The sequence below is a fragment of the Etheostoma spectabile genome, chromosome 23 (assembly GCF_008692095.1).
Source record: "Etheostoma spectabile isolate EspeVRDwgs_2016 chromosome 23, UIUC_Espe_1.0, whole genome shotgun sequence".
In the NCBI taxonomy this organism is placed as follows: Eukaryota; Metazoa; Chordata; class Actinopteri; order Perciformes; family Percidae; genus Etheostoma; species Etheostoma spectabile.
In genome coordinates, this window is record NC_045755.1 from 7,288,707 (window position 1) to 7,315,569 (window position 26,863).

General features: G+C 38.4%; 2 protein-coding genes across 15 annotated transcripts in view; both read right to left on the bottom strand.

Annotated features, from left to right (window-relative positions):
• Positions 1 to 28: 28 nt before the first annotated feature.
• tnnt2e (troponin T2e, cardiac) lies at positions 29 to 12,226 on the bottom strand. 2 transcript variants are annotated; one of them, XM_032505191.1, is made up of 16 exons: positions 12,000 to 12,226; positions 9,073 to 9,127; positions 8,948 to 8,955; positions 8,824 to 8,847; positions 7,324 to 7,371; positions 6,584 to 6,601; positions 6,260 to 6,274; positions 5,415 to 5,436; positions 5,248 to 5,308; positions 4,912 to 5,028; positions 4,733 to 4,810; positions 3,750 to 3,863; positions 3,463 to 3,575; positions 3,169 to 3,259; positions 2,394 to 2,459; positions 29 to 182 (listed from the first exon to the last, which is right to left on the bottom strand). In XM_032505191.1, exons 2-16 carry the CDS (start codon positions 9,075 to 9,077, stop codon positions 39 to 41), a joined length of 924 nt encoding a protein of 307 aa, XP_032361082.1. In that variant the 5' UTR covers positions 9,078 to 9,127; positions 12,000 to 12,226; the 3' UTR covers positions 29 to 38. The 2 variants fall into 2 exon arrangements, with proteins under 2 accessions (XP_032361082.1, XP_032361083.1); XM_032505192.1 differs by lacking the exon at positions 2,394 to 2,459 and adding an exon at positions 2,519 to 2,559 and having other exon boundaries at positions 47 to 182; positions 12,000 to 12,212.
• A 2,107-nt stretch (positions 12,227 to 14,333) lies between these two features.
• cald1a (caldesmon 1a) overlaps positions 14,334 to 26,863 on the bottom strand; it is a 60,030-nt gene continuing 47,500 nt past the window's right edge. For 5 of the 13 annotated variants that reach the window (XM_032505182.1, XM_032505180.1, XM_032505171.1 and 2 more), the window contains 7 exons: positions 23,815 to 23,858; positions 23,622 to 23,700; positions 22,687 to 22,830; positions 22,380 to 22,475; positions 20,312 to 20,380; positions 18,357 to 18,393; positions 14,334 to 15,987 (listed from right to left, as the gene is read on the bottom strand). In XM_032505182.1, coding sequence (XP_032361073.1) covers positions 15,974 to 15,987; positions 18,357 to 18,393; positions 20,312 to 20,380; positions 22,380 to 22,475; positions 22,687 to 22,830; positions 23,622 to 23,700; positions 23,815 to 23,858 — 483 coding nt within the window. In that variant the 3' untranslated portion in view covers positions 14,334 to 15,973. Of the gene's footprint in view, positions 15,988 to 18,356; positions 18,394 to 19,952; positions 20,005 to 20,311; positions 20,381 to 22,379; positions 22,476 to 22,686; positions 22,831 to 23,621; positions 23,701 to 23,814; positions 23,859 to 26,863 lie in introns of all 13 variants that reach the window. The other 8 variants (XR_004327736.1, XR_004327737.1, XM_032505176.1 and 5 more) reach the window with 8 other exon arrangements.

Sequence of the window (26,863 nt, forward strand, 5' to 3'; positions counted from 1 at the left end):
TTAAACTTAAAAAAAAAATAAACAGGCATTTCTGAGCTTCAAAGCAAGATTTTTTTATTGTTTAAGCGCACAATGTCATGGAAGTAAATACTGCTCCTCATTTTCAGATGCTTCCTTGGAGAACTCTTGCTGATGTTTACATTTATCTCACCCTGCCTTTGGCCTTGCCTCTTCCTTTGGCGCTGTGGAATGAGACAGAAATCTTTATATTAATTACTTAATTTCTGCATACATACATCTCAAATCTAATTTGCCATTTCTTTTTACAAACCCTTTTTCTCTGCCCAAGTCCTAAAATGTTAACAGGCTACTGTATAAAATCGTCAAAGTGATATTTATTTAAAAAATGAAAGTGAGAAGACAAACACCAAAGCATCATGCTATTAGAAAAGGGCAAAGCACACAATTTTACACAGCAGGCAGATTGTGTCCTTACCTTTTATTACCTTTTTTTGTACCTTCGGCCATAACATCTGATACATTCATTAACTTACCAGATACTTGATTTGAAAAGCAGAGTGTGAACTTCAACCAGCTGATTTAAAACAGCTGTCTGGCTTTCGGCCTTAAAATGTTGACATCACTTTAAGACTTTTTATCAAGTTGGGTTGGTTCAGATCGGTTTACATTTAAGAATGTAAAATTTGTTTTACATTAGGTAAAAAAAAACAAAAAAACAATCATACTGTGTGCATGCCTAACAATAGCTGACTTTATACGACTGAGTTGATCTTGCCTTTCTAAAACACAGGATCTTAAAGTATTAAACTAAAACAACTACATCCCTCAAAGAATAAGTCTTAAACACCATTTTCAATTATGTACATTTGTCTGAACAGGTTGTGTGCTAAAACAGTTATATGTTTACATATGAAACTGTCTTTGTTATGACTTTAATGACTTTTTCCGACATAGATTGATTTTTTTCAACATTCTATAATGACTTTTGTTTCAACATACTATATTATAATTTTGTCAACATACTATACTGTGACGTTTTTTGGCCCACTATTCTATGGCTTTACCACTTTTTTACCCCTCACGTGCTATACTATGGCTTTTTTGGCATACTATGGCTTTTTTATTACTTTTTTCAACATACTACACTGACTTTTTTGTATTTTTGCCACTTGTTTTGACATTTTATACTATGGCATTCTGCAACTATGTTCAATGTACCATGCTATGACTTAGACGTTTTTGGGCATACTATTGCATTTTTAGTGCTATTTTGGAGCACAGTATGTCATGGAAACGGGACCAGAAATCACTGAAGAGGGTGGTGAAAACTGCGAGGTGCTATAGGAGTCTTCATTCCCGGACAAGCAGGCTGATGAACAGCTTCTTCACCTCAGCTGTCACCTTTAGTCTGTATTTAATAGTCTGTTAATATGGCCTGTGATTACAGTCTGACTATTTATTCAGTACTTATAGCTTAACCGCTTATTTTGTTTATACTGTAAAACTATTAGCATGTACTGTATATATGAACTTAAAACTGTTTATAATGCTCATACTGTATTCTGAATGTAACTTTGCACTTTACAGCTTTTTTAACTTCATTAGATATTGAACTGCATTTGGTTGTGCACTGATAATTAGGCTAAATAAAATGTAATGTCATATGCCATAGTATAGTATGTTAAAAAAAAGTTATACTATGTCACAAAATATGCAATGGTATTGTATATCATAATAGTAATAAAAAAGATATAGTATAGTAGGTTGAAAAAAGTGATAAAAAAAGCCAAAGTATAGTATGTTAAAAGAACTGGTAAAAAGTCGTAGTATATTATGTTGAAAAAAAGCAATGTAAGCATATTGTATGTCAAAAAAGAGTGTTGAAAAGTCATTGTCTAGTGTGTCAAATTAAGCCATAGTAGGTCAAAAAAGTGAGAAAAAAAACCACAGTATAGTATGTTCAAAAGTGATGAAAAAGCCATGGTATATTATGTCAAAATAAGCCATAGTATAGTATGTCAAAAGAACTGGTAAAACGTTATGGTATAGTATGTCGAAAAAAGTGATAAAAAAGCCATAGTATAGTATGTCAAAATAAGTGATAAAAAAGCCATAGTATAGTATGTCAAAAAAGCTTATTGGTCATTGGGGGGACAAAACATGGAGGACTGGCTAAGCGCAGGAGCAACAGCAGACAGGCCAACACCAGCTGAACCAACCACCATGGACCATGTTGCCTTAAAGAAGAACTCAACAGGGCAAGAATTTCTTCTGCAGATGGAGACTCATCTCTAGTCGTCCGACTGAGCTGACCATTCAAGTAAAACTGACTAGCTGCAGTAATAGAATTCTTGACATTTTGGAACTTCGTTTAAACAACCACATGGCAGTTCATTGCAGGCTTCACCATCAACACACACTTTCAGTTTCACCTTCTGTTTGTGCTGTAGTCGCCCAGCTTTGTTCCTGCTGCAATAGTCGAGGATCTGTTCAACACGCTAACAGCAAAAACACACAACAACCAAGAGGTTCACACTCCTCATTAACAGTAACTCACAACTTTTGCTGCTCATTGATTCGGGACTGGAGTACATTCATCTGAAAGTCAAGCCACATTCATTTTAGTTAGGTGCCCTCAGGACAGCCTTGCATAATACATACCTATTCAGCTTTCATATTCTGTGCCTTTTTCAGGGCTCTAGGCTATGTACCATCAATTTGCAGTGTTTGTCATTATCATGTTATCCCATGCTCTAAATTAACATAGCATATAAAAATCAGGTCAAGTAGTAAATATAATGTAGGTATGTCTGTGGCTTTAAAGCCACGACATAGGATTTAAACAACCTAGAATTTGAAAAGAAGAGTTATACCCCTCTCATGTCAGTATGTTAAATACGTAGCTGGTCCCAGCAGTTGGGTAGCGGGGAAACGGACAGCCAGCCTAGCTATGAACAAAAGTAAGAAAATCTGCCAACCAGCACCTTTAAAAGCTCACTAATTAGTAGTTAACAAGTTATATTTTGTTGGACAAGCTAGCTGTTTCCAGTTTTTACTGCTTTGCATCTGACTCTCATAAAAAAAAGAGCAAATAAGCTTAGTTTCCAAAATGTCAAAGTAATCCTTAATAAATGTTGTTACTTTTATTTTTAACCAGATCGATTTCATTGAGGTAATAATGTAAGTACATTGAGGCAAAGTACTTACATGATATTTCTGTCTCTTCAGTCTCTCGGTGAGGTCAAACTTCTCAGTCTCCAGCGTCAACAGCCACTGCCACAACTCATTGGACTTCTCCCTTTAGAGCAAAAACGAGGATGATCAGAAACAGAATACTCAAAGGCCATAAAAAACTGTAAAACTTTAAAAATCATACAAAGAATGGTAAGTGGATGGTAGTTTATCAACAAACAAATCTCCTGCATCAGGACATGGATGTGGATATTAGCCTGTCTACAGAACTGTGAACAGTGACTGCTAGTGAAAACATGGTGTCCTTACCTCACTTTGTCCTCCGTGAGGTGGTCGATGTTGAGAGGCTTCCTTCTGTCAGCCAGGATCTTCTTTTTCTTCTCTCTCTCCGTCTGCTTTTTCGCACCCTTCTTTCCTTCTTGCTGGATAATCCAAATGGAAGTGTTGAAAGAATACAAGAAAGAAAGTATCAAAATGGCCACAAAGTCTGTCGTATTGCAACAGCGTCTTCTGTCATTTGTCTCAGCGATGGTTGTTTACATGTCATTAACTCTGAGAAACACAGTTTTCCCGTGTGTCAGTGTGTGATGACTGACCCTCTGTTGGACACCACCATACTGCTGAGTGATGTTTGTCAGAGCCTTCTTCTTCTTGGCGTCATCATCCTGCTTCTTACGTGCCTCCTCCAGCTCCCTCCTCTCCTTTTCTTCCTGTACAGATTGCACATGATGATCACAGGAGAAAGAAACACAGACACACGTGACAATAGAGCAATATTGTTTTTCTGTACCATTGAAACTGCACTTTGATGTCACTTACATTCAGCCATACCTTCTGCTCACTGTCTGCTGTTTGCTTGTTTTGTGTTTACTTGTGTATTTGTTTGTTTTTGCTCTTATTGTAGAAAATGCTGCTGCTGTAATAAGGAAATGTCCCCGCTGTGGGATGAATAAAGTAAAATCTAATCTAATCTAATGGGGACACTAAAGTTGAAGGTAAACAAAACAATGAGCTAAAATGTACACTAAGGATCAGTAGAGCTGATGGGAGACGCAGAGTTGGTTGATAATTCTCTCTAGGTACATAACTATGAGCAACTCCACTCAAATTACATCATTTGATCAATTGTTATTATATAAAAGGTTTATTATAGCCGATTTAAAGAAAGGTATGCTGAATTGTTTGCCACAGATGAACTTGAGGAAATTAGTCCCCCAAAGGCTAAGATTTCAAGCTGATCTAAATCTATGTCATCTGAGCTGGCAATTGTGTAATATGACATCAGTAAAATGCACAAAGTACACTCATACTGTAAAGCACCATGGGCTAGTATTTGTATATGTCAAAGCAGAAATTACAAAGATAGAGACAAACAAGAGTATTGGCTCTCTGTTGGTTCTCTTAATAATTTATAATCATCAGGGAAGATTCCACGGCAGGACACACACACACACCTGACATCTTGATTGCATTCAGGAAACAAGGTGAAACTACAGTCAGTCAGTTATTTGTTACTGGACCTTCTTTAATTATTATATGTGGGGTCATGTCCTGAAACAGCTGTGATGAGCAGACTCACAACAAGACGAGCCTGCCTCTCCTTCTCCTGCTCAGAACGGATCCTCTGCTGTTCAGCCCTCTCAGCGCGACGCTTCTCCTGCTCATCCATGCCGATACAGACACACAAAAACACACACTGTAATTGTTTGCTGGGTGGTGCAATACTCCTGATCTGCCACGTTTTCCTGAAAGACTTACGATCCTGTTAACAAGAGCAATGAGCTCCTCCTCGTCCTTCTTCCTCTGAATGAAGTGGGCCTCAATCAGAGATGTCAGCTCGGTCAGATCCTTCTCCTGACGCTTCCTGTGGATGTCCTGCAGTTAAAGACACACCTTGTTTGTATTAACATACTTATGAGGACCTTCAGCGGCTGTGGCTGCATTTTCAGTCAGCACAATATTGACCCTGAACCACTGTAGCACACGTCTAGATTCTCAACAATCTCAAACATCATGTGTTCAGACAAAACGCAAATACCTCCCCAGACAAGTTATTACAAGTAATTGTGTTAATATTTCAAATCAATTACTTACATCAAAGTCAACTTTCTCCCCATCGGGTATCTTCGGCACAGCTATAGTTGGAACAAATGCCCTAAAATAACACATCTGGTTTAGAATAAGAACTTCAAATGACCAGTTAACCACTAGTTGGGTGATGTACCGTATACAGATTAAAAATGACATGACAACAAACTTACTTTGGTTTGGGTTTGGAGTCATCTATTATAATAAAGAAAGGATGGTCAGTCACAATCAAACTCATTTATCTAAGAAGTTGTAAGTTATTTGTTTTACGTTTAGTTTTTCAAACTAAAATATGAATCTTAACAGGATCAATATATTTGTAGTTTAAAATTCACAACTGACATGTCAAAGTTTGATCAGTAGATAGAATGACAGTGTTCACGCACTCAACACACACTCAAACAAAAGTAATAGAAAAATAAATCTTGCTAAATTCTGTTGATACCAACAAGTCAATAATCCCTTTTGTTACAAAAAATGTACGAACTGTCTGAATCCTGTGTTGTACAGTGCCGTTATTCAGACATCCGGACATAGGGACATGTTGTGTATCAGCTGGCAGAAATATGTTTATGTTTAGTATTTGGAAAATTTATATCAATCAGGTAAGATATGTACTTTATATATTTTGACATGAAAACTTTCTCGCCAGTCTAAAGGGGAAATAGAAAGTCAAATGTCTTACTACTTAATATACTTAATATGCCTTAATACTGGGTTGTTGCAAGTACTCGAGGGTTTCATGCCATGAATGCTTGGCTTTACGTTCAGACAATGGAAGCATATTTTTTGCAAAGGTGTGTTATCAGAATAAATATTGAGAATGGAAAATATTACACCACACATGAATTCATCCGTAACAGGGAATTGAAGGGATTGAAAGTTATTATTGCTATTTTCCAACATATATCTCAGAACAAACTGACTGTTAACCATGCGGGGATGCACAAACCAGAATGATATAGTGTTATTTAGTCATACCATGCATGCAAGTTCAAACAGAGAGACTTTGCTTTACCTTCTTCTGCAGGCTCTTTGTGAAAGGAAGGTGAACAGGCAGTTGATAAGTGGCAGTGATCGTAATCAATGCAAGAAACGGAGAATAGCTAATCAATAAATATTCATGACATGGCTTAGTCACAATGAGTTACGTAATGATTCAGACAAAATACACTGAAGTTAATGACCATAAGAGATATCATAATTTGAAACAAAATTGGCTTGACTCATCTTTGTACACAATATATTTGTTGCCGCTGGACCACTGAACACTAGATCCATTGGAAAATGGATGTCGCATATTATATTAGAATAGAACATAAAAGTAGAAAAAGCTATTTACCTTCTGCCTTAGGAGGTTCTAAGGTGGAGTGAAATAATGAAAATGTAATTAGATGTGTCACATTGTCAAACAAATTGTCCGGGGAATTGCTGAAACATTTATCTGATAACCTTTCTTTGCACTGATAAAATAAGCAAGACATGCAGTACATATGATAAAAAAAAATGAAATGTCTCTAATTTACATAAACTGAAGTGTTTCAGATGTTAAAACACTAAAATGTCAATATTCTGTCAGTAAATGCATGAAAACAGGTACGATCTCAACAACCACTGCTCAGTTTTACTTGCATGCAAACAATTATTTTGTCTGAGTAGATGGCACAATTTTTACAAATTCATTTTGGAATGAATTCCTCAATTTCTAACTCAGCAAGTGGTTCTTTGGCTGCTGAACATGTCAGTGATTAGTAAACCAAAACTACTACAATTGATATAGGTAAATTAATAGTGCAGAAGTAAATAAGTAAAAAGAAATTCTACTCCAATATGCAGGTGAAAAGCAAAGGAGCTTATACCAAGTCAGTGTGTTATTAATATAAAATATGTATGTATGTATTTATGATGGCACAAGCCATGCTAGAAGTAGTACTGATTACTACGCAAAAAACAATTTTAATATCAAGTGAAACATACAATCTTAGCTTTTTTTCTATGTAAATGTATTATGCTCTGTAAAAGCAGGGATGGAATTATAATGGCACACACAGTAGTATTTGTTAGTTTAAAGAGGAGAATTACCTTCTATATGAGGTGGAGGTTCTTCCACTTCAACCTCAACTTCCACATCTATATAACAAGAATTATTGAAGGCAGATGTTATTGTTGGGCAAAAAACATGACATGACTAAAAATGACATGACTAAAAATGGTACCACACACAAACAGTACACTACAATGACGTGCCAAAGGTGTGAAGGAAAAGAAAACATATTTACGGACACAAATACGTCTTACAAACCTTCCTTCAGTACCTCCATGACGGAGTGAACGAGATTAGTGGATCAATGAGACTGAGGTAAACAGCTTGAGGCCGGGATTTGGTCAAACTCTGAGCACTGGGATTTTATCTCTTGGGATGAACTGAAACCAATGCTGATTGCTGACATTCTGACCAAAGCTAAAGTCATCTTGGTTCACAGCCACAGCCTGTTTGTAACGTGTCCGAAATCCAAGCAAAAATCTAAACACATAACAGGAACAGACATAATTTTGGTTTCTTCTGTCATTTCAATTATTTTTAGTAATTGCTAATTCGGTGGTGGAAGAAGTAATCTGATCTTTTACTTAAGTAAAAGTACCAATACATCAGTAGTAAAAGTCAAAATCCTACTTAATTAAAGTATTATCAGCTAAATGTCCCACGATAAATCTGAGGGGTCGGGAGATGATGACATTTTGTATTGATTTTTTGGACAGTAATCTTAGTTTTTTTGTGCAGAATTGTACCTTATTAAACCATGAACCGTTATTTAGTGAAACTATCTGAGGGGTTTATAGGTAAACCAGTATCTGAAAAGGATTAATTGCAAAGTAACAACTACAAGGAATTTGTCTTGGTAGAGGGTGCATACATAAACTTTAAAAAGGAAATAAAAAATAAATGTAAAATAAACAATATCATAAATAAACAACACGTACAATATAACTGTTTAACAATAATAAAAGCACAGAAAATTGTAATGGAGAAAATTCAGATAAAAAGACAAAACAGTGTTGGCAAAAAAGTGTTAATTCACACACACACACACACACACACACACACACACACACACACACACACACACACACACACACACACACACACACACACACACACACACACACACACACACACACACACACACACACACACAGACACACACAGACACAGACACACACACACACACACACTTCTATGGAAAACCGGTCCGCTTCCATCAAAAATCTAACCACAGAAACCAACTTTTTTTGGTCTTCACTCATTAACTCCTTGTAGTCCTGACCCTGGGTACACACTTACTCAACCAAACCTCACTTCACGTACACCACCACAACATACTGTATCTTACAGTTAACTCAATACCTTACCCTCCCACACCTTCACTGTCCTGTCTTAATGTCTGTACATTCAGATTGTTTTACTCTTGTTATATTGTACCAATAAGAAAAAGAAAACAGACTACCACCGACAGGAGCAGGCAGACACAACGGAAAAACACACATGACGATGCACACATGAAGCCATGCAGGAGCCTTTACCTTCCTCTTGCTGCGTTTCTTCCTCTGCACAGACATAATAAGGTCAGCTACGTCAAGCAACAGAAGCTTGAAAGTGACATTTTGCTTTCAAAAACACAGTGAATGCTCTCGAACCCTTACTTGCCTTCCTCACTGAAAAAAAGAAGAACGGAAGATGTGAATTTTTGGAGCAATCGCTCAAAATCACCTCAGATCTGTTTGTTGATTTGACTTAAAAGACGCCACTAAAATGCAATAAAAGGTACTCACAACATTTCCTTGACTACTTTTTCTTCTTGAGATGTCTCGGATTCCAATTACCTGCCTCAAAGAGGAAAGTAGACAATGTATCAACACATCATGAATCCCCATTTTGGTTCACCACACAGACAATAAAATGCGTTTTAAATGGATTTCCTTGTTTTGAGACAAAGGAGTTTTAATGCAGCTGTCAAACTGACACAGACACGCCAAGCTTAATTGTCTTGGGCTCAATATAATAAGGGCTGGTTACACATGTTTTTCTTGCTCTGATTTGTGTTGTCTTGATATTTTACTCTTTGTCTTATCGAGTCTAATGTTTTTACAAGCCCTTGAGATTTCTTGCGGACAGATGGTTTGCATCTCTTATTTTCTACTCCTTTCAATGCTTTTGTCATATGTATAAACAACCAAACCAAAACCTCCTACAAAAAAGTAGAAAAGAAACCTTGGCTACATTCTGAGAGATTGGAGCAATTGTAGAATTTGAAAGGATTCCACCATGGGCACTGAAAGCAGAGGCGCAGGGCTTTAAACAGCTCCAGGCCTAATCCTCAACCATTTCCTCTTGGCAATGATCAAGGCTGCAGGCAGCCGACTGGAGTCTGAACAGCACAGAAACTACCAGCACGAGTCCTTCAGGGACATCTGAAGCTATGCATATCATATTGGCTCAGATATGTACACTCATCAACAATTTTTCAGGTGCTAAAAAGGCTTAGAAGTGGTACGCTGCGAGAAATGTCCATCAAAACAAGTGTGATTTTATTTGTTATTCATGTATTCAATGCTTTTCCCTCTTTCAAAAGCAAAACAATTTGATCTGATTGCCATTTCAAACCCGTTATCTCTATAAAAGGGCCATTCCATCAATTTTACACACAAAGCTCAGTTTACTTGTCATGAGGAGTCCTTCTCAACCTTTAAAAATAATTGTAAAATGTCCTTTGTGGCTTTGGAGGAGCTTTCTAAAGTCGGAAAAAAGAACCCTAACGACTTCTAATAAAAGAACCTTATGGGAAATGTAGGAACCATTGTTTTTGGAGTTTGATCCCTACTCTAGACTAAAAGTGAGGATAGCTGCTCTGTTTCGGACCAGTTTCAATATTGTGGGAAATTGGCAGGTAGTCCCTGTTCCTAAGAAATAGTCCAGCACATAAACCATGTAAAACGTCCCTTTAAAACATGTAAACATGTAATTTTTAAATGTTGATTTGTTCAGATTATACAACAACAAGAACAAGATATAACATATTATTTAGTGAGCTTTAGAGTTGCTGTTTTTTGTTACCTTTGGACAGATCCTCGCTAGCTGTTTCTGCCTGTTGTGAGTCTTTTTGCTAAGCTAACCACGTATTCCTGATTATACCTTCATGTTCAGACAGACAGTCACAAGAGTGCCATTAATCTTCTCATCAAACTCTGTGCAAGAAAGCAAATAAGCAAATTTTCCAAAGTGTCAAACTATTCCTTTATTCTACTTCTCAGAAGTAGGTTCATATGCATTTCATACAGAATCTTTCCCAGTATAACTCCTGATCTTCATTTTTTGTTTTTGTTTAAAGTAGCCCCCTTAACTATAAAAAGCAACATTAGGGTGTTTGGGATCAAGGTTAAAGATACAGAAAAGTTACAGGCTGTGGTATCCCCTATAAATATATCATATCAATTACATGTAAGAACAACACTTGGATGCCGTTTTTACCATGAGCTTATAAATCACAAGATCATAAAAACCGGTGTCACTCGGCAACAGTGGGGGAGCGTGAGGGTCTATTTTTAAGACTAATAAAAAGTATGCTTTTGAACAGGTGTGGAGCTACTCCTCCAGACAATGGGTTTGGCTCAGTTGACCGTACTCACAGTAAATCAATAAGCTGGGACCCATATTCAGATGGGCTATTTCTGTCAGCAGCTGCTGGTCAGGGAACATTTAACAATGAATAGGTCTCAGGAGTCTGTCTTCTTGCTTTTTAAACAATCCTACTCATTCAAACAAGTTTATTCCAGATTTACTTTTATAATGTTTTGATAAAATATGGGTGAGAACATCCCAGTTTCACCTTCCCTCCTGCCTGGCTATGATGCTGTTCTCTTCTCCCCCCCCACAGTCATTTCAAAGGGCCAGCTGCACATTCAATCTCTGCATGATATACATTTACACTTTCACTGTATGTTGTTACTGTCCAAAGTCATGCTTCTGTTTAAATTATGTTACATACATACTCAAATTCAAACATTGTGGTGCCTGGATTCCCGGTGTGGTTTTTACTTTTGTCATCAGATTGAGCAGCTGACGTCAAAAGGATGAGGAAAGAGAAATGTGAAGAGGAGAAAGTATGGGGAAAGAAATGGAAGAATACCATATGGTTGAAGAAAAGCACTGACTGGAAACCCAGAAAGAATTCACAGTGTATGAGGGCTGCAATGGCTGTGGTTTTAAACGCGTTTTTTTTCGTAAATGCATGCGGTCAGTCCCCGTCTGGCTGGAACTGTGAAATAACACACAAGTCTGACAGCAGCAGGAATGTTGAGGGTGCTGGTTTCGGCATTAGGGAGCATTAAGTCAAAGCCCACAGCATGCTGCTGTACCAACACGGCAGTCTCAGGGGCGAGCTTAGCACCTTCTTCACCAGCATGTGCACTGCTCAGATCAGAACACATCAAAGAAAAGCCATCATAAAAGCTTTAAGAGTCTGCTTGGGCAACATCTGAGCCTATTTAATTCAACATTCATGACTTTGTATGAGTAACAGCTAGCTGATAGATCATGCTGAGGAGGTTTATTTATTCAGTCACCAGAATTCACTGTACATTTTTAAGTTTAATTAAAAACTCCAAAATATGAACTGTACTTGAATGGCAATTCAAGTAAAATGCAACATTTAATTGACCTTTTTGCTGCAATACGCCCAGAGCTCATGCTTAGATCTTACCTCTTGTATAATCCTGAGGAAGAGATGGGATTTGCAACAAATTCAGATATGATCCTTTTACATCCAGACAAAGACAAGTTCAATCATCCTACCCCAACCAAAAAGCACACTTGATTCGGCCCTGCCCATCACATGCTCACATATCTTTTGTATGACTGGTTAGGGTCGTCAGTTCTATTGTTGGAGGTGGAAGATGAGTTACACCTGGAGAGGAATGCTGCCTTAAAGTGCGCCTTGTAATCTGTTACGGTCAAGGCCAGAAACTGGAAATACAATTAGCTCCACCAATGGATGTATGATAATAATGGTTCCACCTCAAAGTATTATTTGGCTGGAGATAAAACATAACTTTTCACTCTTTTCATTGTTGTTACTTTGGAGAACTGACACAGCATGTAGCTGCTTTGTGCTGAAATTATGTAATAGTATGTACAGTGTAAAAGGCAAGCCTCTTTAAAAAAAACATTAAATCCCAACTTTTATCTTATAACTACACATTGATAAATACTGTTAAGCTCATCATTACAAGATGTCTGATATCACTTGCAGGCAGCAGAGGATTGGACAATGAATGAACAGCCCATGATTGTGTTTGTTGATTTTAGCAGTGCTTTTAGCACTATTCAGCCCCATCTGCTGCTGCTGGGCAAATTGATGGATCTTGGAGTTAATCCAAGGGTTATTTTGTGGATTAATGATTTTCTTCTGAAGCAAATCCAGCCGGTTAGATTTAACACAACTGTTTCCTTCCCTAAATCTATACGGGCGCCCCACCGGACTGTGTTTTGTCTCCAATACTGTACACGCTGCATACGAATGAGTGTCGGGCTTCAGTCTCCACTCCTTTTTCATGTACAGTATGCAGATGACACAGCCTTGGTGGGTGTTCTAAAGCTCGATGAATGATCCCTAAGTGGTTTTGAGGAAAAGGTAGAGAACTTTATTCAATGGTGTTCTGACAATTTCCCTAAAAGATGCAATATGTAATATAGACAGCTATTGTTTAAAATACTTACTGCCGTACAAATTCAAAATACTGGAGAGAGTCGTCTCCCCCGTCCACCTCCTCCCCAGACTTGAAGTTCACGGAGGTTGCCAGGCTGAGACCGCGGCATCCGCTACAACGTTGCTAGACACTTGTCCCACATAGCATTACTTCACAGCACAGCGGAGTAACTAACGTTAGATTCTGGCTATGTTGACAGTTGTAAAAACTGAAGGAGAGAGATTGATGACCAGCTGAGGTTTGATATAGTATGTGCCACTGTAAAGGTCAAAAACTGCAACAGCAAATGTTTTATTTATGTAAACTGTTCAGTTTAATGTGGATCAATATATTTTGCAACTGTTTTACAAGGCTGTTCTTCAAGGTATCCTGTCCATTGGTCTGATTTGCGAGTTTGGAAACATGCGCAGCCTAGACCAGAATAGGTTGCAGTTATATGGTTGCAGTGCATGGTCAGTATGGCGAGGGTCATTAGGTGTGACCAGATGTCAGCTGCTCAGCTGTTTATGGACCTTATTGTAAGGCGGAGCAGATTCTAGGTGACACTGCTCACCCTCTGCACAATAGGTTCCAACTAAGGAGCTATCAGGGCAAAGGTAGGAAAATAAGAACAGACAGGGTTAGCGAGTCTCTTGTTCCAGACCTCCACCAATTAGACTGATGAATGAGACAGACACTACAGAAACATAGAATCTGATGGTATTTTGTTTGTGTGTGTGTGTGTGAAAGAGAAATAGTGTACTAAAATTCTGGTCACATTCTCAGGGATCATGTAGCCCACTGCTCATGTGTATGCTGAGGGTACCTGGAAGTGCTGTGTAAGTGTGTGTATGTGTAGGTGTGTGTTAGGTGGATGGAAAAGGTGGGGAAGGGCATATGGCATATTAAGTTATATCAATATTTATATTTGTATCTGCTTTTTATAAATGTTTTATATGTGTGCACCTTGACAACCCAAATTGTTTTTACAGTGTGTTATTAGTACTTCTACAAAAGTAAGGGATCTGAATACTTCCACCACTAGGGTTTTCAGTTAAGGTAGCATGGGTAAATTGCAAATGTGAAATTGGGGCAAACATAGGAATAGTAAAATAAAACAAAAATGACCTAGTGAAAGATAAATAGAAGAGAAAAATAAATTGTTTTAATTTATTCCATCAAATGATTGGTGCTAACTGTTGGAGGAAAAGCTGGATACTACCTTTTGTCAGTACCATGGCTCCAATATAATAAGAATTTTTTCAAGATGCTGTGATGCAATGGGCGCATACAGTATATAATGTGGTGCATAGAAGAATGGTGGAGTTATGGAAGGAAACTTAACAATGTGGAATACCTCAATGTCTTTATTGCTGTTGTTGAGTGAAGCGTACAATGTTTAAAACATTCATCCAGTTGGTAACTGCCCACTTGTATGACATTGGGAGCGTTTAGAGAGGCTACAGATTGTGTTTTGCATAGGCTTTGCGCTACACAAACAAGTGTCTGGTTAAACATAGAAGAACTTTTAAAAAACATAACATGGACACAAGGTGGTAAAAAACAAAAACAAACGCCATTATAAAACCACTGTATTAAAAAAAAACATAATGTCACATTAAATCACGCTTAAAATATTTTGGTCAAGCTCCCCTGCTCTTTTTTAGGAGCCATGGAATGTGATTGTCAGACTTTTGAGCAGTAACCTCAATCAATTTAATGCCCCGTCAAACCGTTATTATCAAAGCTTGTGCCGCACAAAAACTGTGAAAGGGAATGTGCTACTGAATGTCATAAGTCCTAATATCAGAACGAGTTGCTTTGAGGCAATCGTGTACTGTACCTCAGCTTACATACATTTTTTTCATTGCAATCATAAGGCCAAAAGACTTACATAGTGGTAAATATCCTTGTATTGTACTATTATTGTTATTTGCTTAGGCACCCTGATTTTACTTTGTATGCCCTCAATTAGAAAATGATCGTTGAGCATAAGAGTGTGCATAGAGGCAATAAAGAAGTTAGTAATTAGTAGAAGTTAAGGTAGATTTAAGAGGGTTGGTTTGCTCATTTCCTACATTGGCAAACCTACAAAAAAAGGCACCTTGTGCACCTGCTTTTTAAGAGGAATGTCTGAAGATTTTAAAGTGATCAAACAGGTACAAAAGCTACAAAACAGCTAGAAATAGAAAAGGACAAAACACATTAAAACATAAATAAAAATGACATTATGGATAATAAAAGTCATAATGGCCTTCTGAATCTTCAACACTCCTCACCACCAAAATTAACTGCCTGTTGGTGAATAGTTTCTGGATACAAAAAACAAACATACCTTTTGTTACGAGTATAAAGATGTTATATAAGATACAGTATGATAGGTCATATTCAAAACATCACGTGTGCTAACATATATTACTCAGACCATTGCTGCACTATTGGTAAGACATAATAAAAGTGAAATCAGCTAAATTCTAAGTGCTTATATTTCTATCCTGAAACTGGTGAACGTTGAATAAAATAGCAATGTGTGAAGCTTTAGCTTTAAATATAAATAAAAAAAGAGATGGAAAATGTACTGTATGAGGGAGAGAACTGATTTCACCCATCCCTCTGGAATGTGGAAACTTTTAACTCATCTACTCCATCTCTATCAAAACTGTCGGCAACAAAATCTAAATTTAACATTTGTTTTTTTCTTCCTGGCAGGATTGTATAAAGTAATTAGTAATAGTAATTACAATTGTCCAAATTTCACAGCATTTTGTTTCTTTTAGAAAGCAAAAATCATTGTGCAAAGGCACTATACATGGCAACCGTACAAAAATATGATGCTGTTTCGGTACAGTGCTTGGACAGCGTCTCTCCTGTCCCTCCGTTTTCTTGGTGTCCCTCTTGGGAATGTGATCATTATTTGGTTCTTAAGACAAAGTCAAAGGAAGAGTCTTGGATTGTCGTGGTCCCCAGCTGCAGTGGCTCCTTCAAGACATTAGTGCCCCATACCTGGTGAAAGACAGAAGAGGAGTCCATCAGTGGTATTACTACGAGTCTGCAGACAGGTGTGGGTTAATAACTTTAACCCTGTGACAGAGGGTCGGACCATGCAACAAACACCACATGCTCTTAAATGCACTCAATGTGCAGTTTGAAGGCCACTTGTTGCTTGTATTCATAAAACTTGTAACAAGACTTGACTGTAACAAGATCCTCAGCTCTTCTCAATTATTTTACTTTTTAACAAGGAATACAAATAATTTGAATGCTTTTATTTCTGTGTCAAAATTCTTCAAATTGCTATTCTATTAACAAGAAAACAACTTTGAGAGGGACATTTTTGGGCGTGTTTGCTTGATACTTGCCTACTTTAGCTTCAACCAGACTTCCCTCACAACTTATTCAAATTTAAATTTGCTGGCTACAAGAGACTAACAAAAGGGCAGTAAACATAAACACAAAATCAGACCTGTAAATATCCATTCTGAAAACTATGGGTCTACATATCGACATAGGCTTCTAATCCATGCTAGCAACCTGACAATGTCCGTCTGTCTGTTTGTCATTTTCCAAACTGCTATAAATAATTTTTAATCAAGAGGCCAATAACAATTCGAACTTGAAAGTTATTGTTCTAAATTCAGTACAGCCAGAGATTTAAACTTCCAAAATGGTGAAAATTATTTTGGAAGATCTCTATTAGAGCCAAGCATGTGGAGAGTCTGAGGCTGCTAACTCGTACGTGGTCCAGTGTGGTGTCAAATGCCTGTAAGGTGCTGCAGCCAGCAGGAAATACAAAATCTATACAAAGCCTCTGTCGTCATCTGAGTCAGACTGTGATGGTGTGCTAATCTCCAACATACCAGCTATTAATGTGACAAGCCGGCCTGACAGGAACACTGCCTCTACCACTTCTAACACGAGAGGCAGGACTGTGTTCTGAGCTGCGCAAGTGGACATGCACATTATTGGAAAAGCTTAAAGGTTTGAGTGGCGTCAAGATGGCTATTGAGTGGGTTTTCAGAGGTGAAATTTATGTATGCTCGATGCTTTGTGTTGAACAACTAACACATTACGCAGACATGTACAGAATCCCTCAAGGCCAAAACCCCCTTCTGCCCACTGGGAGAACAAAAAGAGGAGGCTGCCCTCACAACTGATTTTAAAATAGCTAGCAATGTTGAAGTGGCTTTAAAATGCTGTGGTGGGAAAGGCCAAACAGCAAATTATAAAAGACTGCAGGGGAGACTGTGATACAGTAGGGTCCGTTATTGGTGTTGTCACACATGGTGTCGCATAAATCAAAGAGACAGGGACAAGATGACAATCTTAACCAAAAGGTAACACCTTCAATCTCTGAAAAAATGACCAACTTGCAAAAGTACTGGAACATTTGTCCCAACAAATACAACTGGAACGGCTCATCGATGGAAAACCCGTGAGGGGTCATGTGCTTTTTGTTACACTAGCTACTTCTACTGGTGGATTGAGGGACCTAAATTAGAGCTGTAATCGGGCCTTAAAAGTTAAGCCTGACAAGGCCGGAGATGGACAGAATTTAGCCCGTGCCTGACAAGTACATTTTGATTGACAGCTTTTTAAAAGCCCAAACCCGTTTACAGCCCGACATTATTCAAATATGCACACGCACACAGCTCATTTGCCTTTTGTCAAGAATGAATCATTTAGACATTTTTTGACATCATTTATTCATGACTAACGTTCTTTGCCGGTGCAACCAAAACTTAATCGCCAGAGGCCAGCCTCTGTTTCACCTCCTCAGCATCCATTTTTGCTCTAATCGAAATGCATCACCTGACCGCAAGCCCGAGCCTGGCCCGAGCCAGAGTAAAATAATGAAATGAAGGCTGAGCCCGACCGAGCCCGACGGGAGTTCGGGCAAAGATCTTCCGCTCTAACCTGAATGGATAATGGTGGGATCTTGTGGGAATATCTTGAACCTCTATGCACATTGTGTAGCTCCTCACTGGCTCAAGAAAGAAATTGGCTGAGGACAGTAAAAGTTTCAAAGGAGACAAATGTCTGTCCTTGCCCTTTTTTTCAGATTGTCAGCAAGTAGGCTGCCTACATGCCTATAAAAGCATATTGCCACTGTTAGTTTAAAACCTTGCAACTCATTTCCATGTTTTTACTTCAACTAAGGGATAAGGACTAAGAAAACCCCGTCTGTTGGTTTCTAATGAAAACAATTAGAAAAATGCACTGTGACCGAGCTAAGAACAAGGCTGTATTTCAGAGGTTCTGAAAAGTTGACATTTTGGAGCCACAAGTTCACCCTGAAACTGCTGTATGCATTGCACATGTTCACTAGCTCTGCAGATGCAAGCTGACACTTTTGACACCTTGTAAAAACTCACCGTTGGCGACTGATTTGGTCTCCCCTCTGCCTGCCACCTGCAAAACATAAAGAAAGGAAGGTAAAGACAGATGCAGAGGTTAGCAAACCATACATGCAAAGCCTCCAGTCCACTTTCGATTGTACACTTCCACCTATACAGACTCTTGAACCTACCCAGATCTTCCTCACCGATCATTATCCTGATCATCTTGCCTTCCCTGACATCACAGCATAGCATGAATTGCTAATGACAAGGTTGCTAACCGCTACCTTTCCTGAATAGGGCCCTTTTTACGTCAGTGCACACCACCGCCTGGTGCCCTCCAACCCAACTACTGACTGTGGCAGACCACAGCCTCCGGTCTGCACTGCAGCTGTTGGCACTACTACCAAGCAAGGAAGGTTTATAACAAAGTAAATGGGAAGGTGGTACTTCTTCTGAAATGTGGAGTTTCACTTCTACTAGGCAGCTCTAAAAACACAGCTTTATCTATGTACAGAAATAAAGATAAGACAACTTATTCATGTCAGGTTATGTCAGACTTGTTTAAAATGTGAGGTGATAAAACAGTGATTCAATAATGTCAGACGGCCCTTGTGCAACTCAGCAAGGCACAATACTTATAAAGAATGCTGTAAACAGTTTCTCCATTAGGGCAATATAAAGTCATGTGAAGCTGGACTGAGAATAGTGATTTGTGGTCGTCAGAAGAAAAGAAGCGGTGATGTGTACAGCCATTTAGGAAAAGCATTTAGCCCACAGTTGGACAACAAGCACACTGTAAAAGGTTGTTTTACGACACAGAAATTACACTGAACTGTAATCTGCTGGGTTTTGTTGAGTCTGCTTTAACAAGTTATGGGTGTTAATGGAGTCAACGCCGGAATACTTTAAAATTGGCTTTCCTATTGCTTCGTTATTGTATTCTCTTTGCTCTTTTTTATTTTACAGCACTTAGAACATTTGGCACACATGCTTTACAAGTTGAATCCCTTCATTCCAAGTTGCATGTGCAATTTGGAAAGCAGCTGATGTTTATTGCTCAATATTTACAAAATGCAGATAATTACATCCATCAAAATGTTGCAACTTTGTGTGTTAAGTAGTCTCGCATTGCCAGACCCATCTCTACAGTGCTGTGTCAGCGATGGAGTATGGTCTAGCCACAATAGAGATATACTATTCTGGGATAGGGGGAAAAACGCTCTGGCTTGTTTGTATTTCTTTAAACCAAATGACAACCGTCCTGGGCGGTGGTTAGTCCGCATAGCAGAGATAGCGAAGGGGTGGGACATCCAGGGCGTGGGAAACGCATCAGGCTTTATCCCATCATCCGCTGAGCCAGACTTAAGTGTAAAGGAACTTGAATAATATTTAGAAAGAGAGTATGCCAGAACGTATGACATATATGTCAAATGATAAATATCTAACTGTGGAAAGAAACTCTTAGATATTATCATTGTAATCAAAATAAGCAGTAGTGTCCAACTACAGCAGAATAGAGCACAGCTTCGCCAACAACACAGAGCAAAAAACATTGACAGTGTGACAGCTGAGTGTGAGGTCATTCTGTGATAAGCGCTTTGAAGAAACATGGAACAAGTACTCCTTTACCTCTCCAGGCTTATTCCAGATTTAACGTTGAGGTCAACTAGCTATGAGAGTTCTTTAAAACAAAAACAAACAGAAGTGATTGTTACTCCCATTGCTGCGAGATCAGGCTCAAAACCGTGAGATTATTCTAATATTCAAACACCATCTCTTTAACAAAACATTCTCTTGATTGACATCTGGAAAACTATGGAAAACCACAGGAAATCCTTTCAAGACCACAAACCAATTTGGCACAGTTAAAACTTCATCTGGAGGCTCACTTGGATTTCCCCCAATGGTTAAGACTGGTTCTCTGATTAAATTGCAAATTCCTGTCCCATCATGACACTAGTGAATATGTTAATATGAATTATAACTACCTTGGTTGGAGAAGCACCTTTGTTCTCCCATAGACTCCTCTTGTTGGTGACATCAACAGGCTTCAGGTCCTGTCAGAGGGAGACAGAAAAAAAGAGGAAAAGACAAAGCATCATATCAGTGGTGGTCAGAGTGCCCAGCATTTGTAGGTCAATTTGAAAATAGTTGTCATTTTGCAGCAATGGCAGAGTATCTGAGATGGAGAGGAGAAGGAATGACAGATGTTGACGGAGAGCTTGAGAAATGAGAGTAAAGGTTGACAGACACTGGCAAGCTGAGAGGTGCTTGTCTAGAGGACAGAGGGAAAATAGCACTTCACTATAAGACACTCCATCACAATGCAAAGTCAAATTCGGGGACGGGAATATTTCGGAAAGCTTTGGCAAGGGTGATGTTCATATCCTCAGTCTCTCCTGCTGTGTGTTACCTATTTGAGCACCAGCTATAATCTGTGACATTGGAAAGCTCTAACATAAATATTTGGGTGAAATTGGTAAGAGTGAAGAGAGGCACAATTCACTGGCATGGAGCCAGGACTGAAAAAGCACTCTGCTAGCAAAGCTTATGATAAGCTGAAAGATAAAATGCTTAAGTGACACTATATACCAAACTGATGCCAAGTCTACAATATCCACATATACTGTATATCTATATTATGACAGATGTTAAAGTGGACTGATGCAAGTTTGGACACTTAGTTATTTATCTTTGTGGCCACCAGGTGGCGCCAGACAGATCTTGGAAAGAGACTGTTTACAATCTATGATAATATCTCAACTTGACTTTTGTCTATGTCTATAAAACATCTGTGCTGTACAAAACATGACCAGCAGTAATTGTAACGTAATAATAATAATAATACAGCAGGGAAAATATAAGAGTGAGAGGTTTACATGCAGTAAATGCTGCAACTACATCCTAAAGTTCTGTCCCCAGCTTTACTTAACATTCCCTCCTTCCACCAAAGAATTCTTTGTAAATGTAATATTCATGACTTAATAAGCTAATAATCAATAATGAAGCTTAACACTCAAAACTCAGCTAATCTGCTTAATATCATTAACAACTGTATTTATGTGGTTTGACTGGAATTAATTGGAAGTGACCAAATAACCCACCAACTGTCGTCATATTCAGATTCAAATTCTAAATCCTGATTGGTGTGTGGAAGTATGTGACGTCAAAGTGAGTCCCGCCCCCTTCAAACCAGTGAGGAGAGCACCCGGGGAAAAAAAACAAAAATCCATTGTGTGTTCATGTAGAAACGTTGAACACACGTTGAACCCACTCAGTGTTCATGTCCTTGCTCATAGCAAGAAGATGAATTAAGACTGATTTTTTCGCCTTTAAAGTAGATGTCTAGATCCTGACATTTAAAGAAAAACATCCTGTACAGGTAATACATATTAATAAAAATGTACACATATATCAAGAACGATAATGCAGGTCAATCAACACAGCTTCTCTATAGCACAGGTTCTCAGTCTTTTCTCAGCCAAGAGATGGAGAAGGAGACCCCCCTCAATTGGAACAATTTGATGTAGCCTATTTTTTTTACATTTCTACAGTCTTAGTTACGTGAAAGAACAATACAAGAGAAATGTATAAGAAATATATTCAACATGTATTAATCATTTTTGTAGATTATAGAAGTTGTAGCTCTGTTAGATTAGAAAGTAATCTATGAACTATTACAGATTTAAAAATGTAAATATTTGGTGAACTAAGAAGCTTTTTTTAAAAGAATACATTTTTACATTATAATTTAAATGAATGAATCTGAAAACGTTTTACAACCCCCCTGGCAGAGTGCACTATGGTAGTAGTTTTTACTAAAGAACCCCTAAAACTGAAACAAATTAGACCATGGACCCCCATTTGTTAAGATTTTGTCCCAGTGTGTTGCATTTGATAGGATTGTTGCTTTTAAATGTTTTATGACAGTAAGTGTATGAAACCCATGACCAAAAGTCACACATTCTGTTATTGCTCTATAGGACCCTGAGCTGTACAGTACATGTACTGTACTTCCTAGCAGCAGCAACAAGGGTTGCTACGGCGACAACCTACCGTTGGCCTTCCTCCTGGCATTTTGCCGCTCTCCGGGGTTTTATTCAGCCAGTCGTTAATGCGACCCGCCACGCCTGTCTTCATCACAGCTGCTTCCTGTTTGGATAGGGTCAAAGGTCAGCTAAGCCTGGTCGTCATCAGCAACAAGGCCGAGCAGGAAGTGCCAGTGAATTGGGCTCTTCCCTCTCCCTCCGTGTCTCTCTCTCTCTCTCTCTCTCTCTCTCTCTCTCTCTCTCTCTCTCTCTCTCTCTGTACTCACACCCAGTTTCATTAACTTTCTCACATCCTCCAACACCTCGTCTTTTACCTTGAACGGGCTCCCGCCACTTCCAGGTGAGCCGAACACGTTGCCTTTCTCCCACATGCTCTTGATGTTTCGAATGCTGTCGGTAACCATTGGTAGATCCACCGCTCCAGAGCGCGGGGATCGAGACTCCTTGTTCTCTCTCTGCTGAGACACAGAGGTGGGTTTGAAAAAAGTTAAAACCCACATGAGCTGGCTAATAACAACAGTGACAAATTCCGACAGAGTACCGGATGGCAACTTTTAGACCCAGAGTAGCAACCAAAATCAGATTTTTATCTTACCAAGAAATGAATCAGATCAGGAAATTGACTTTTGGCTGTCCTATATGTAAACTCTGAACTAACTGAATTCAGGATTCTATATATTTTTCTCAGTCCTGTTGCTCAAATCGGATATCATATGCTACTTTGCACTATGATGTTGATGCCACATCAAGGATGACCTTTGCCCCATTGTTTGGTTGTAGCAGCAGAGTTTTATTTAGTTTTCTATTGTCTTTTTAACAGGGAAACACAAAATACTTTTAGTAAGATAATACAAGACTGAGTTGGCTATTCACACACATAATATTTAAGGTGACCACTTACATATATAAAGTATGATGAAAAAAGCCTTTTATGAGGTTAAATAGGCTAGTATGCTTTTTTGTCAAGTCTTCTTCTACTTTGTATAAAATACATTTGAAACTTGCAGATAAATACAAGTCATTTAAAGTATATAGATGTTATAATAACAGATGCTTTTCATATGTGTTTGTACATGTGTTCCTATAAGAAGTCTTGTTATATTTTTGACAGCAGTGTTTCCCAAATGGGATAAGGCAACCATTTTGCATGACAGTGAAATAAAACCTTAGCAACTACTGTGTCATGTGTCACGCATTATGAGGCCAAACTGCTACCCATTAGTGACGGTACAGTTGAATAAAGGCTTACCTGAGCAGCGGAGGTGTACTGCTCCAGCCTGTTGTCTATCTTGGACACCACAGGAGAATGAGATGCCTTCATAGTGCTGCTGGGCAGAGCAAATAATATTTAGCATACACAGTATGGGACCTCTATGGATTTTATACACAGTGTGGTCAACCATCTTTAATTGCTTACATGCTCCGCTAAAAGTATGTTTTACCTCTTCTGTGCCGACTTATTCAGGAACTCGGCTCTCTCTCCAATCTGATGAGAAATTTATAAAATTTTGTTATTAGAGCTCTAGGTTAATAATTATTGCAGGGGTGTTCCACACATGAACACATTGCTGCAACACAGTTTCCTTCACTCTTCAGTCACCTTAGGACAGATCTTAAACCTAACCTTTTGATTTCCATGCTTCTATTGTGTCTTTATTGTTTGTATGAGTAGTTTCAGAGTAAAACCCATTCCTGACTTGAGTTTATAAGTCATTATGTATGTACACTAGACACCCACATGCTATCTGGTCCTTAGACAGTTCATAACTTACAATAATTTCCCATAATTGGACTACAACAGATTGCATTTTTTAATGGTGGATATCTCATCCAGTCTCTCTTTTCCAGACAAGAAAAACACAAAATGTAACGGAGTGTGCAAAACACTCTGAAAGACATGCACGCACACACACACACACACAGCAAGTTTTTTTTTCCTATCTGCTATTGGACTGTGGGAATCTCAGAGGAGTGTTTATGGTACAACGCATGTGTTTCTTAGACGCTCAAAAAAAAATCGTTTAAGGGACAAAACAAGAAACTGCAGAAAAAGCTCTCTCCCCCTCCCCCTGTGAAAAAGGACCTTGTGCTACCGAATGTGGGAGTTCCCAAAATACTCCCCGACAGGAAATACCCCATTCTCAGAAGCATTTTAAAGAGCCGTAGCCATCCGAATGCAGTTACAGTAATCCTGTTAACCCTAACTGCTTTCCTGCATCCCAGCAGCCAATCGCTCTGTCCTTCTCTCGCAGAGAACAATGTACTGTAGTGCGGAGCCGGTTATGCTGGATTACTGTTGATAACGTGTAGGCGAGCTCACAAGACTGTGTGTTCAACAGAGAAGTGATAGTGTGGCATATTTCTCATTTCTATAGGTTTCAAAGAACTGCATGATCTAGGAATACAAATATATTTGGGTGAAAAATAGAAAAAACTGATCTAGCAGCAGTGTGTATTTGGCACTAGCAACATAAGACGGATATCCACGGAGTCCATTTTCATGTGTTCTTTCCACTTGTGTGACACATGTGACTACTACAACACTCCTTATTGTGTGTTGTGTTAACCAAAATAACCTTAAAGCTGTACTTAGCTGTAATATTTTTTATCAACAATGAGCCAAATCACTATGTGCCATGTAGGTATTGCTCGCAGTAATAAACCCACAGAGAATTATCACCCAACTCTGCAGTTGCTGCAGCTTTTTTTTAAAGCATCTCTTTACTCACTGTTTTTGTTTTACTAAACCACAACTTTACTTTTTAGTACATTCTCATAATTTTTTATTAACTTTCCAACTGCAGCAGGCAGCTGTTTGCAACGGAAAAGCTCCAACTGTAAACTAGCTGCCACCAAATATCAGAAGTTAGAGAGGAGCTAGCTGGTGAACACCGTGGAGCATTTAGAAGCTGAAGAGCCAGCAGATATTTAACTCAGAAGTTGGCAAAGAATAAAACAGAGCTAAAAGGAGAGTGAATATTGGATTTGCCTTCACCAAGTGGACAGAAACACTACTCCTCACTTATTAATTTAACCAGGTCAATATTTAAAAAAAACTGCATTTAAACTCATACATTTTTCCTTATTTTGTGGTTGTCATATACATGAAATTCCCCTTAAAGCAATTATCTCAGATGTGAAAAGATTTCCCTGTTTGATGTAGAGTATGATAGAAAAAAAACAAATCCAAAATTGGAAGACAAAAGATATACAGCAACTGTATTATCACATGTTAATACAGTTTCATATAGACAAAAACAAAGAATTGCACTGCAAAGCAACAATTCATACATAACACAGTGTGTAGGGTATGAAAAGTAAAAAAAAACTATTAAAACACACACACACACACACACACACCCCACCTACAGTGAACATCACCACAAAGTAAAGCTGTAGGGGAGAGAATTTCAGTTCATTTCAAACAGAACATTATTTACAAGACTGACCACAAACAAACAAACAAAACACTGGATTCCAGTACGATCAGCGCTCACACACCATTAGAGCTAAGCTTCGAGTTATTGTTATTACTGCTACCTGTCACTAATTAGATTTTCTCCACTGGTTGAAAATCCTCCTTGATTTTCAGTGTGTGGGAGTTAGCTTTTGGCAACACTGGAAACATTTATTCACATTTGAGTTGATTAAACGTTCCTTCGCCGTGACAAACATTTATCTTTAAAGGAGTTGGGAAGGGGCGAGCACAGGGTTTATTCAGGCTGCTTTTCCTAGTGAGGTGTTTTTGTGATAAACAGGTTAACATGTCAGCAGAATTTTAAAGTAAAATAAAAAAAAAAAAACTTGCCAACAGCTGACTCTTTTCACATTTCTCTTTGTTTTGCTCTTCCTATTTCTGAACACCTTCATCTCAGTCAGATAACACTTCATGCAGAGAGCTGAAAGAGGTGAGAAGGGCAGATGCAGGTCATCTAACGCTTAATCCTGCCAACATTTTTGGATGTTTAGCTTGAGCTTTGCAGCACTGCCGGATGAGTGGGATTAGCAAGTTTTGGAGAACCATTATATTGAGTCCATTAAGCTGACAACTGTACTGGATGGGATACAAATACAACACAGACAAAGTATGTGTTGCAATATTCAGCATCTAACTAGTTTGGAGTGTCATATTCTTTTTTTGTAATTTTTGTCAAACACTATTTATCTGCTTTAACATGAATTGCAACCGGTAGCATTTCTGACTAACTAACTTACAGCCTACAGCAGTGACATACAAAGCATTTAGATAGCTAGCTACATTAGCTTTAGGTAGCTACAGGTTATGTAAAAAAAGACTAGGATAGGTTAATTTACGCACATAACTGTGCGTAAATTGCGCATGCTACTATAATCAGGGTAATGTTCGCAGCTCTGTCCTGCACTGTAATAGATTATGGGGAAATTTAGCAGCCAAGCAGGGTTATACTAAGACTAACTAGCTCTAAAATGCAATACAATAACAATGCTGGATCTTTATTTTTAATATATATA

Excerpts from the sequence above, each read along its gene's own strand:
- tnnt2e (XM_032505191.1), bottom strand. Across the intron at positions 5,309-5,414 it reads GACTCCAAACCCAAACCAAA|GGCATTTGTTCCAACTATAG; the intron begins GTAAGTTTGTTG and ends GTGTTATTTTAG. Across the intron at positions 3,576-3,749 it reads ATGGTGGTGTCCAACAGAGG|CAAGAAGGAAAGAAGGGTGC; the intron begins GTCAGTCATCAC and ends TGGATTATCCAG.